Genomic DNA, 13,348 nt, shown 5'->3' on the forward strand with positions numbered 1-13,348 from the left:
GAGAAATTGATATATCTACCATCAAGATTTTAACATACTTCTCTAATAATCAATAGATGAGGCAGATAAAATAAGCCAGGGTAAAGAGATTTGAATAATACAATGAGTAACATTAACTAATGGACATAGAATTTGCATCCAAAATTAAAGAATATACATTTTAATCAAACACACATGAAAACTTATAAAAAGTTATCATGTACTAGACCTTAAAGACTAAACAAATTTTAAACAGGTATAATATAGGCCATGACCTTGGTCCGTAACAACTAAGTTAGAATTTAATTGTAAAAAGATGAATTTAAAAATCCTTGCAAATTTAGAAATTAAAAAATAACACACTGACGAACAACTCAAGGATCAAAGATTAAAAAAACTTAAGAACTGAATAACAATGAAAACACCACATATTGAAATTTGGAGGATCCAGCAAAAGCAGCACTTCAAAGGAAAGTTATTGCCTTAAAATTTTACATTAGCAAAGTAAAAAGAATAAAAATTATATGAACTAAGTACCTGTTTTACGAAGCCAGAAAGAGAGCAGAATAAATCCTAAGACAGTAGAAGGCAAAAGATAATGATAACTATACCAGCTGTCTTTTGATTAAATGTCCTTTTCTGTCTTTCAACTTCCCATTTTTCCTGGGTCTTTATGCTTTAGGTAAATCTCTTGTTAACAGCAAATAGCTGGATTGTTAAAAATCTGACCATTTGTTTTTTTAACCATCGTTTACTCCATCAACTTTAGCAACTGACATATTTGACCTGAGTTCCACCATATTTTTATTTCTATATGTTCTTCCTTCGCTATGATTCATTCTCATTTCCTCTGGATTTTTTGGTTTGTTTTCCCCTTATTCCATTTCTTCTCTCTCTTCTCTTGGAGTTCCCACACTCTATTTCTATTCTTGTAGCAATTACTCTTGAAGTTTTACCACATATTTTACCTAAAACAAACTGATAAAGTCTGAACAAAAGCTTTTCATCCTCCCAAACATCAAAAAGACTTTTGAACACTATAGTTCCATCTCTCTCCTCCTGACTTACACAGTATTATTGTCCAATATTTCCAGTAGTCTATTTTTTTTTGAGGGAGATTAGCCCTGAGCTAACATCTGCCGCCAATACCCCCTCTTTTTCTCTGAGGAAGACTGGCCCTGAGCTAACATCTGTGCCTATCTTCCTCTACTTTACACGTGGGACGCCTACCACAGCATGGCTTGACAAGCGGTGCATAGATCCGCACCTGGGATCCAAACCCGTGACCCGGGCTGCCAAAGTGGAACGTGCGCACTTAACCACTGTGCCACCGGGCCGGCCCCTCCAGTAGTCTGTTTTTTCACTCCACAAATACGACACTAAAATTATTTCATAGAGACAACATTGATTTGAGTCAAAGTCCATGTTTACCATTTCATTTGTTCAATGTTCTTTGTTGCATTTCAGAGTACTAGTCTTCTGGGATCATTTTCTTTTTACTTGAGGTACATTCTGTAGAATTTCTTCAGAGGGTTTCCCAAATTCAGCACTATGAAACTTTGGACAATTTTGGACAATTATTTGTTGTGGGGGACTGTCCCAATGCACTGTAGGGGATGTTTAAGAGCATCCCTGGCCTCAACTCACTAGATGGTAATAGCACCTCCAGCAGTGACAATTAAAAATGTCTCCAAACATTTCCATATATCCCATGGGGGGCAAAACTGTCCACAGTTGAAAACCACTAGTTTAGAACAAGTTTCATGGTGAAAAATGTCCTCTGCTTTTATTTACCTACAATTGTCTTTATTTTGCCCTTATTCCTGAGTGTCTTGTTAAGCACAATTGTACGATAATAAAATTTTTGCAAACAATTTAAAGAATTATTTGTCACCTGTTTTGCTGTTGAGAATTCTTCTGTCATTCTGATGTTCCTTTGGTGATCTGTCCTTTCTCTCTGGCTGCTTTCAGGATCTTTCCTTAGGTGTCCTGCAGCCTCATTAAGATACGTCTAGATGTAGTTTTCTTTTTGTTCACAAACACTCTTCACCTGTTTCTAATTTATTCTGTAACCTCTTCATTTTTTATATCAATAATTATATATTTTTTTCTAGAAGTTCCATTTGTTTTCCTTCTCCCTAAACAGTCTTTTATTCCTGAGTAGAATATTCATTTTCCTAATTGCATCCTTTATTGACTTAGACATTGAATAGTTTTGTATCTAAGACTCAGGACCACTTCATCCCTCTTGAGGGTTATAGGAAGAGTCCCAGCTTCAGCATACTACTTCCCTGCTGTTCAATAGCCTGAGAGTGTTGTTGCTATAAAAATCCAGCCTCAGAACAGTCCTGCCTCATACTACTGCCTGCTGGTCCAAGCCACTTCCTAGCAGCTCTGGCTCTTCTTGCTGCAGCCCTGGCACCTCTACATTTGGGGCCTGTATAGTCTCAGATTTCAGGTGCAACCACCTTAACTTTCAGACACTCTGGTCCTGGCTGTTTCTGGCCCAGCTTCCATTTGCTTGCTTCCTTAATATTTGAGAGGGTGTCGGGGAGTGAAGACTTTGTCTACATTTAGGAGACCAATGATGCCTCCAAGATTGTCCTACCCAGGATCTACTTGTGGCAGTGTTGTGGAATGAGAAGGTCTTACAGAGCTCCAGGTCCATCACGAAAGGTCACAGCTTTCCAGGCTAGGAACAAAGGTCTCATCAAGAGTGGTTAATTGAAAAGGCATGAATCAATGAGCCACGAAATCAGGAGAGGTTATACTGAAAGGCATAGATCAATTCTCCATCTGAATATCTTAGTTGGAAATCATGCTGCTTCAGATGTACAGCCTTCAGAAGTCTGGATCACTACTGTGACCCCAGAAATCCCAGATAGAATGGAAGTTCTAAAGTTTCTGAATAGTAAACAACCTTTACTCTGCAGGAACTAAGAAGCAAATCCATATCCGAGGGCTGTTTTAAGATTATCCAGAATCCTAAGAAGATTCCTTTGGAGGATACCTATGGAGACTAGCCTCAGTAATGCTTTGAATTAAACAGCCCATTCGATCACTTATGTTTCTTTTTTCTCACTTTACTATCTAAATAATGCCGACACTACTGGGAAACTTACTGGTGTTTCACTGTATCATTCAAATGAAAGCTGATAGGAGTGTCACTATTGGTTCTACTGAAGATTTCAGATTTCCATATTTTATACATTTTTTTGTAAAAGAAAAATGGTATACCAAATGTCCTGCTCTTTATAAAAACATTATCGTTGTGGTGATATTATTTCTATAACGTTGCTTTTGTCAATTACCACTTACACTACAGTTTGGGCCTAAGATAAATCTCAGGTCTCTCCCTCAGTCTCCTGATCTTGTCAAATGGCCTTTGCTGGTCTGAGCTAGGCAGGAGGAGAGTAGCAAATGTATTTAATTTCCTTGGCACAGGTTTGGGTTTGAACTATGTGACTACGTGAACATGAAAAGTTATCTCAAATGCTGTACATTATGTTTTTGATAGTATAGCTTGAATCAGTAGCCAAATAACAGGCATACATTATGACTGGTTGCTGTATCTTAAGTCTACAGCTTACTCTCTCTTCTTGTTCTTTGCAATTTATTTGTAGACGAAACCATGTCATTTGTTCAGTAGAGTTTCTGACTGTCCGGATTTTGACGATGGCATCCATGTGTTGTCATTAAACATGTTGTTCTGCTTTTTGTATTTCCTAAAAATTGGTAATTAAGTCTAGAGGCTTAACCACATTCAGTATTTTTTGGGGTGGGGGAAAACTTCTTCATAGTGGTATTTTGATGTTCTATCAGGGGGTACGTGTCATCTGGTTGTCCTTCTTTTTGAGATACTAGTAACCGTTAATGATTAATCCCTAGACCATTAATTTAAGAGGGGTTACAAATAGTGATATTCTTATTCTATTTATTAGCTATGCTTCTTTTGTTTATTAGATGAAATACTTTTATAAGGAGACATTCATTCTAATATATTATTTGATCACCCCTTGGTATAATTAGAGGCAAGACAAAGACTTCATTCTTTCCCTTTATTGACCAATTCTCAGAATAATAAAGTAGTTCACTAGAATACTCCAATGGTGACCAATTAATATTTTAAAGTATCATTAAGAACTCATGAATTTAAATATTGGATATGTTTCAAATGCTTTTTCTGCATCTATTAACATGAGTATACCATGTTTCTCCTTTAATCTGTCAAGATACTGAATTATATAAATATATTTTTAATGGCAAACCAACCATGTATTTCTAGCACAGACCCAACGTGGTCACAGGAGTAACTTCCTAAATATATTGCTTGATTCAGGTGGCAAATATTTTGTTTAGGATATTTGTATCTGTGTTCACAAGTAAAAGTGACCTATGCTTTTCTCATATTATCATTGTTAAGTTTTGGTATCAAGGTTATGAAAGCCTCAAATTGATTTGGGGAATGTTTACTCATTTTTCTATTCCTTGAGAGAAACTGTGGAAGTATGGGATTATTTTTCCTCGAATGTTTGGTAAAACTTGTTGTGAAAATGCCAGGGCCCAATGCTCATTTGCTTGATTTCTAAAATGTTTTAAATTGAAAATTATTACACACACACACAGAGAAGTTGATAAATCTTAAGTATACAGCTTGATTCTTTTATCACAACAGCAGCTTCACCCTTCCTTAAGTCTCCTTAGCCTGACCCTGAGTTTTGCAAGTGATCTGACGAGTCAGTGGGAACACTAGATATATTAAAATAACTGTACCTCATTGAGAGGAAAAAACATTTAGAAGGTCTTTATGATGCTATTATAAATTCAACTGAGCAGGCAAGGCAACTGAACCAGTTTTTCACCTACTAGATCAAATTGTTCTAAATGAGATTTTCACAGAGAGCTGGCAAGATTTTATTTCAAAATACCAATGCCTTTTCTGAGGAACTCTAAAATGGTTAGAAAATATAACAAAAAATTATCTTTCACTCTTTTGCAAACCCAACTTTTTTTTTTTTTTAAAGATTTTATTTTTCCTTTTTCTCCCCAAAGCCCCCCAGTATACAGTTGTATATTTTTAGTTGTGGGTCCTTCTAGTTGTGGCATGTGGGATGCCGCCTCAGCATGGCCTGATAAGTGGTGCCATGTCCGCGCCCAGGATCCAAACCAGTGAAACCCTGGGCCGCCGAAGCAGAGAGTGCCAACTTAACCACTTGGCCACGAGGCCAGCCTCAAACTCAACGTTTTTTTAAAAAAAACAGTCTTTCAAGGATTTTGAGGTGTCATTAAAACAAAGATACCTAGGATGGGAGACAAAAGATGTTAGTTATTAAGAGCATGAGCAAAAAGAATATGATCTGACTTAATGAATCTAGGAGAGAGAACCCTGGGCAGCAGGATGAACTTATCTGAGAATCTAGCTAGAAGACTCTGGATAAATTCCCAGGTTTATTTAAAATTGAATGCAACCACAGGTTGCCAAATGAGATTATTGTCTGGAGTAGCCTCTTTGCAAATACTATTAGGGGTCTCGGCTGTACTGACTAAGAGAACTCTTTCTTCACAATCACATACTATTCCTTTTTACCTACAATTTGCCTGCTATCTTTTACTGCAGTGCTTAATAGGAAACAAAATCCAGCTTAGTCCTGGAACAGTATCAAATCCCCTGACTGTCCATTTCATTAGCTAAGTCCTTCCCTACCTCCATTACACGAGTCCCTACTCTCAAAGTTCTTTACCTGTCAGGCATTATCAGAGACAGAAGCAATTTAATAGTTTACGGGGAATATGTACTTTTCATGGTCTGGCAAAATCTTTCAATGAAATCTTAACTATTCTTGATCCAAATATAAAATTTTTATATAGAGAAGACTAATTTTGAACAGTATGAATAACATAAAAGTATAAAAAAGAAATGAGTGACAGCTTTAATACCACAAAGCTAGGACCCTGGTGATCAGATTTCTAGCTATATGCTGACGTCAAACCATTTTCTTAACAAATATTTATCGAGTGCCGAGGGTGTCAGGTATTGTTCTAGCACATAAACTCACTCAAAGGAATGAAAATTAAGACTAGAAACTTATGTCCTTACCATAGAAAGAGCAGAAAAGGAGAATTCCAGTCACTTCAACTAATACTCTGAACCTTTAATAAGCAAGCGAGTCAAGTGCCTTCTCTACTTTGGACTTTTTGCAAATCAAAAGACACATACACATGCACAAAATGGCTGTTAACATATTTAAAAGTACTTAGCCTCACTCATAATTAAAGAAACATAAATAAAAATTAAAGATGCCATTTTCACCTATTAGGTAAAAAAAATTTTTTAAGTTTGATAATGCCTACTTTTGATGATAGGGAGCTGAGTATGCCTCCATACTCCTTATCAGTGGGAGTTTAAGTTGGTGTATCTTTTTGAAAATGTACATACCCTTTGACCAAGGAATCCCACTGTTAGGAATTTATCCCACACACTGGCAATGAGAATACAAGGATATACGTACAAGATGTTCACTGCAACATAATTTGTGACAGTAGAATACCTGGAAGTAACCTAAATGCTCATGAATAGGTAACTGGCTGATTAAAATTACAGAATAGTATTCCATTGTATTCCTCTACTATCACAAAGAATGAGGCAGATCTTTATGTATTGATATGAGATGTCCAAAATAAAATGGTCATTGAAAAAAAGGAAGTCACAAAATGGTCTGTATAATATAACTCCATTGATAGGAAAAAAATGATAGTCATATATAATTAAAAATTTCTAGAAGAATGCCCAAGAAAGTATCAACAGCAAGTACCTCAGGGGAGTAGAGGAGAGGCAGTGGGGAGAAGAGATACTTTAGAGGACTTTACTTTCTTCATATTTACTTTTTTTATTGTCTGAATTCCTCACCAGAATTCCTCACCAGATTACGTTTTAAAAATGTATCAGTTCTGGGCCCGCCCGGTGGTGCAGCGGTTAAGTGCGCACATTCCGCTTTGGCAGCATGAGGTTCGCCGGTTCAGATCCCGGTGTGGGCATGGCACCTCTTGTCAAGCCATGCTGTGGTAGGCATCCCACATATAAAGTAGAGGAAGAGGGGCTCGGATATTAGCTCAGGGCCAGTCTTCCTCAGCAAAGAGAGGAGGATTGGCAGCAGATGTTAGCTCAGGGCAATCTTCCTCAAAAATAAATATAAATTTTAAAAAAATGTATCAGTTCTGAGATGTTGTGAAATTCTTGTCAAATTACAAGCTTACTGCAATTTAAATAAGCTGTACCCAGAGGAGATTAATTCATTTCCATAACTTATTTCATAGATAAGGAACTAGAACATCAATTTCTATCACTAAAGCCATGTTGTTTATGAAGTACTTTCAGTAATTAAAAAGAAGATGATCAAAAGACCAAGAAAAATAACAAAAAGGGCAAAATAGCTGCAAAGCTCAAGATATTGTAGAGTATTATAATATCCTTTCCAAAATTATTTTGGAAAAAAAGCTCTAATTCTTACAGATTTTTTTAAACCACACACTATGTAAAATTACTTTTTAATGTAACTAAATTGAGTCTTAGCAATCAATTGCAGAAGTAGTTTCCTAAAACTTACCAAGTTGGGAATAAAAACAGCAGGAAAAAAAGTTGAGGAATGAAAAGTAGAAAAGGAGGGGATAGAAAATAGAATTAGAGAAGGGAGTAATGTCTGTTAGTATAAGGGGGGATGGGGTGACTTCAGAGAGCGTCAGTCCCCACAGTAATACTATACCTAACAGCTGGCTGTGTTCCCCTGTGATGGAGTTCTGACTCGGGTCTGCAAAACAAACAATTGAAAAGAAAAGAAACCATGAATGACCAAAACAAATAATTTCTTAAAAATCAGCAACAAAAGTCAACCAAGGCAATAAGCAAAAAATTTTTTAAATGCTCAAGAAACATTAATGAAAGGATATTTATTTAAAAAAAAATCACACAGCTCTTTTCAAAAGTTAAACAACACAATAACCATGTAACCCAGGAATTCTACTCCTAGGTATATACCCAAAAGAACTGAAAACAGGTGCTCAAACAGGAACTTTGTGACAATGTTTATAGCTGCACTACTCACAATAGCTAAAAGGTGGAAACAACCCAAGTGTGCTTCAACAGATGAATGACTAAACAAAATGTGGTATATACATACAATGGGATATTATTCAGCCATAAAAAGGAATCGAATTCTGATACATGTTGCAACATGGATGAACCTTGAAAACACTATGGTAAGGGAAATAAGCCAGATGGAGGAGGACAAATATTGTATGATTCCATTTCTATGAAACATCTAGAAAAGGGAAATTTAGAGAGACAGAAAGTAGAGGTTACCAGGGGCTTGGGGAGGAGGGGGGGAATGGGGGGACTACTGCTTCCTGAGTATAGAGTTTCTGCTTGGAGTGATGAGAAACTTTGGAAATAGACAGTAGTCATGTTTGCACAACATTGTGAATATAACTAACAGCCACTGAATTGTGCACTTCAAAATGGTTAAGACGGTAAATTTTGTGTTATATATATTTTACTACAATAAAAAGTAAAAAAAATAATCACACAAATTTGACCAAGCAATAATAGTTCCATAAAGTAGAAGGCTGATTCAGGGCCTAGGACATGAGTTACATTTTCTCTTCACTAACAAAGGAACATATTGACCATGGCAGCTCAAAGTCAAGACACAAGTAAAGCACTCATTATTACTAGCACATATGCTCTGATTTGACTTTAAGATGAAATGACTAAACTGGCTTTTATAAATATCTCTTCCTTCAGGAATCTATAATTAAATTAGTGGCAATAAGCCAAGTTGCTAATGCAAGAGATATTGACAATCACCATTTAACAACCAACCACTTGTTTATTTTAAATGCTTGAAAAGCATTAAAGGCTAAATATGGAAAAGACTCTGAGCTCCATTTTACTCTAAGATTAAGTCTCTTGAGATATTGCGGATAACATTTGGCTTTCTCAAATGTGTCTGGGGCAATAAAAATAATTTTGGACCAGGGGGTCTGTGAACTATTGGAAAAAAGTTACATCTTCATTTTCACTAACTCTAATTGAAGTTTAATCTTTTCTCCAAATATGATGTATGCAACAAACTACATAAAGTATTTGTGATTTTTGTCAACAATAAATAGCAGTTATTTTCATATCATATTACAATTGTTGCATACATCTCATAGTATCTTTCAGGTCCATTACTACTTTGAAATTATAGTAGTTATTAGAATGGCTGTTAGGTCTTATTCAATGCAATGATAAAGAAACACTTATTAGATTACCAATTTAATATTTTCATAAATGTATTTTAGTATAATAGGGTTCTTTTTAATCCTATATATGTATTTATGTGTGTATATTATTTCATGCATTTATTTTTGTTGTTTTTTTTGTGATGAAGAATGGCCCTGTGCCAATTTTCCTGTATTTTGTAGGTAGGACGCCACCACAGCATGGCTTGATGAGGTGTGTAGGTCTGCACCTGGGATCTGAACCTGTGAACGCTGGGCTACTGATGCTGAGCATGTAAACTTAACCACTATGCCACCGGGCTAGCCCCTATTTTACACATTTAAAAACATTATTCTGAAAATGAATTTGTAGGCTTCAGACTGCCAAAGAGGTCCAAGATACAAAAAGATTTAGAATTACTATTTTATACAAAATTCAAATAATATTTTCCATGGAGTTTATAAATAGAAATGTTTCATATAAATAATTTAATTAAATCAAACACTTTAAGCATTCTCAACAGAAATAACCAATCAGAACACTTAACAAAGTCTGGCTTCTGATGTGTAGTGCATACTGGAGTATACTCTATATACGCTAATCAAGGAAGAAGTAAGGTAGAAACCTGAACCTACAACTCAAGTTTTAAATGCTATATGAGCATTTTAAGATATATTTTTAGAAGATCTTCTTCCTTAATTTAGTTTTGAAAAAAAATTCCAAATTTTTGTATTCTAAGATATTGTCCCCAACATACCAGCAAGTGAATTCCCAGTTTTTAATTTAAACTTGCCTTACTTATCTAAGTAATGAATATGGGGTTGTTCTTGCACGTAAGACAAAGTAGGACTAACAGTTCCACAGTAAGTTAATGTATTAGAGCCGCTCTCTCATGTAGGGGAAAAATTGGGCCCTAGCACTACAGGGAAGCAGGTACATAATAGCATGGAAGGAAGAGTAGACAAAGAATCACAGACTTTTAGAACTGGAAGAACTTTGGTCATCATGGATCTACTCTAGTGATTCTAAAGGAAAAGTTGGAGAGGGGTTATCAGTATCATCTATTTTTCTTGCTAAAATCATGCCAACGCCCCTTCTCAAGATTCTGACTCCCAGCTACCGTCATTAATGAGAATGCCTCTATCTCTCAGGTGTGCTGGGACAGAACAAAGTTGAGAACCTTAGATCTTAATATAGTTTATAGTTGAGAAGATGAATACCTGGGTTAATGGTGGCCAAGATACATCACATTACTGCCAAAAGAGAAAAGTCAGAGATAGAGTCTTGACGTTTTGAGAACCTATGTTCATGCTTCTCAATACTCTGTAATTTTAACTTTCTTGTTCTAAAACAAAGTAGAGTAGCCTAAAACAAGCTACCTGGAATTGCCAGGGAATCTATCTATGAATAAAAATAGACAAACTTCTCAGATAACTCAGGTACAGTAGGTATGATTTACAGGGGGGGATATAAATGACTTTTTTTTCCCCGAAAATGAATTACCTCCTTCTGTACTGTACACTTCCTTGCCTTCTGAGCTGTGCATACATGATGTATGTGCATTTTCCTGTCAAGTCAGGACTCTTTATTTGAACACCCTCCTATATTTGAGATGAGTAGAAATGAATCTTTGTGTAGCTCTCTGCAAGTTCAACCTAGACTGTTGTTCTTCACTTACTAGAATTAAAGGAACGTGGGGCAATCTTTACTTGACGCTTATTTGGTAATTTGAAGACTAACTTCCAAGAAGCTGTAAATGCTTCATTAATACATGTAAAAGCTGAAACAAGGGCAAATCTGGGAGTAAACAGGTTCATGCACTTACTAGAATGAAACTAGCCATGTCTGTAAAAATCACAATTGGCAAAAGGGTTTAAGCTGAAGGGCGTTTCCGGGTATGTAATCCAAATTGTGTAGTCATCTTAACACTGCTCTGAGATATGTCTGGGCACCTTTCTATTGTCCTATAGCTGAACTCTCCCATTTAACATTTTTCCTGCCTATCTCATTAGCGAGGGCACACCCAGGTTTGCCTAAGACTAGGAGTTGTCCTAAATATTACTCAACATGACATTTATCTTAACCAAATTACCTCCTGTAATAGGAACAACTTGGCAATAATGTGACTATTTTTAACGGCCTTCCTAAATTAAGCTACTCCTAGGCTATAATATAACCAGGTTATAATCAAAAGCCTGTGATACTCTTATCAGTCAAAATGGTAGTTCAAATAAAAAATAAATGTACACCTTTTCACAACAGGTAAATGCACTCAGAAAAATGAACTGAAAATATTGTTTTCTAACAGTAGTCACATAGTTTTACAAATAGGCATTTGCTCAATATATTTCATTTATCCTGGGTAAATGGTAAAGAACAAAGATTTTATTTAGTTTCTCGCCATGTGCCCTGGAGAAGAGAGAGAGAGAGAGAGAAATGACTGTGGGTGGTACTCACTTGCAAAACTGCTTCTGTAAATAGTTTTTCTGAAGAGCCTTATTATTTCCCTTAGTTTGTCCATAGCAATCGCCTTTTTCTGTATTTCCTTTGATAATCACTTTATCTACCATTCTTGGTAGAGAATTTGAAGCACATGAAGACTAGCCAGTATCCTGCAGCTAAAACTCACTGTAGAAGGTTTTAGTCTTCATTAAGGATAAAATCAGGAATTTCACTAAATAACACGATCAATAGCAGAAACTGGTGCCTAATGTTTAGAGAAAGAAGTAGGCATGATCAAGTGCATATATATCAGGACAATTAGCTTGTTATGCTACAGCCCATATTATCTAAAAGTTATCTAAAAAACCTATTTCAGGATACAAAACACCTGAAATCACCAGTCTTAACATGTCTACTTTTCTGAACTCTGATTTTTTAAAAAACCAAAGCAGCATCATCATCATAAGAATCCTGGTGGAGGGGCCGGCCCGGTGGCACAGTGGTTAAGTGCACACGTTCTGCTTCGGTGGCCCAGGGTTCGCCAGTTCAGATCCTGGGTGCAGACATGGCACCACTTGTCAAGCCATGCAGTGGCAGGCATCCCACATATAAAGTGGAGGAAGATGGGCATGGATGTTAGCTCAGGGACAGTCTTCCTCAGCAAAAAGAGGAGGATTGGCAGCAGATGTTAGCTCAGGGCTAATCTTCCTCAAAAAAAAAAAAAGAAAAAAAGAATCCTGGTGGCCTAGTGGTTAAGTTCAGTGTGTTCCACTTAGGCAGCCTGGGTTCATTTCCTGGGCACAGATCTACACTGCTCTGTTAGCAGCCATGCTGTGCTGGTGGCTCACATACTAAAAACAAAAAAAAAAAAAATAGAGGGAGACTGGCATGGATGTTAGCTCAGGGTGAATCTTTCTCAGCCAAAAAAAAAGATCTTGATTTGAATCTTTAATAAGAATATAATTTTTAAAAGGTATTCAGAGTTTTCTTCACCCCAAAAAGATAGTTTTTGCTGACATTTACAGTTTAGTTCAATCTATCTGCCACGTAAGCGATTTGTGTCGACAGCTAACCATGGAAAGAATAAGCTGTGGTAGCAGCTTTGAACCATGGACTGTACTTCATGTACAGTGCATATTCCTTAGTGGATAGTGCATATTCTTTAGTATATTAATAGAGAGTTGGTGAGAAAATGGTTTGTGGCAGGGAAGGTAAGTGTGGCAAATCTATTTAACAGTCAAGTAGATTTCTATAATGTATAACTTCTCATATCCTTCAATATGCTAATGGCTGCCTGGCTAATCTCCAAAAGAATAATATAATATTTGGCAATCCTAAATATATCAGAAGAGATAACTTGTTTTTCATTAAACATCTAATGTAATTAGTGTTCTATAGTATACAATTTGGGAAATGTACAATTAATTCATATCAATATACCAAAGTTAAAAGATAACTCCCTGGATCATCATTCCCATTTACTCATTCATTGACTCAGCAATATTTCCACTAAACTAATTATTTTCCAAATTTGACTAGTCAAAAGAATCATTTGGAATATTTTTTAAACCACAAATTCCTGGGTCACGCAACTAACTCTAATGACTCAATCTTATGGGAGGAGCCTGAGATTCCACAGGTTTACCAAATGTTCCAGATGACTATTAT

General features: G+C 36.1%; 1 protein-coding gene across 4 annotated transcripts in view; it reads right to left on the minus strand.

Moving 5' to 3' along the window:
• The window catches only part of SLC12A6 (solute carrier family 12 member 6), an 82,717-nt gene that overhangs the window by 31,599 nt on the left and 37,770 nt on the right, over positions 1 to 13,348 (minus strand). For 3 of the 4 annotated variants that reach the window (XM_001918315.6, XM_023620704.2, XM_023620702.2), the window contains exon 2: positions 7,740 to 7,784. The exons of the other annotated variant lie outside the window; for it this stretch is intronic. In XM_001918315.6, coding sequence (XP_001918350.3) covers positions 7,740 to 7,784 — 45 coding nt within the window. The remainder of the gene's footprint in view (positions 1 to 7,739; positions 7,785 to 13,348) is intronic. 4 annotated transcript variants of the gene reach the window in all.

The sequence above is a fragment of the Equus caballus genome, chromosome 1 (genome assembly GCF_041296265.1).
Source record: "Equus caballus isolate H_3958 breed thoroughbred chromosome 1, TB-T2T, whole genome shotgun sequence".
NCBI lineage: Eukaryota > Metazoa > Chordata > Mammalia > Perissodactyla > Equidae > Equus > Equus caballus.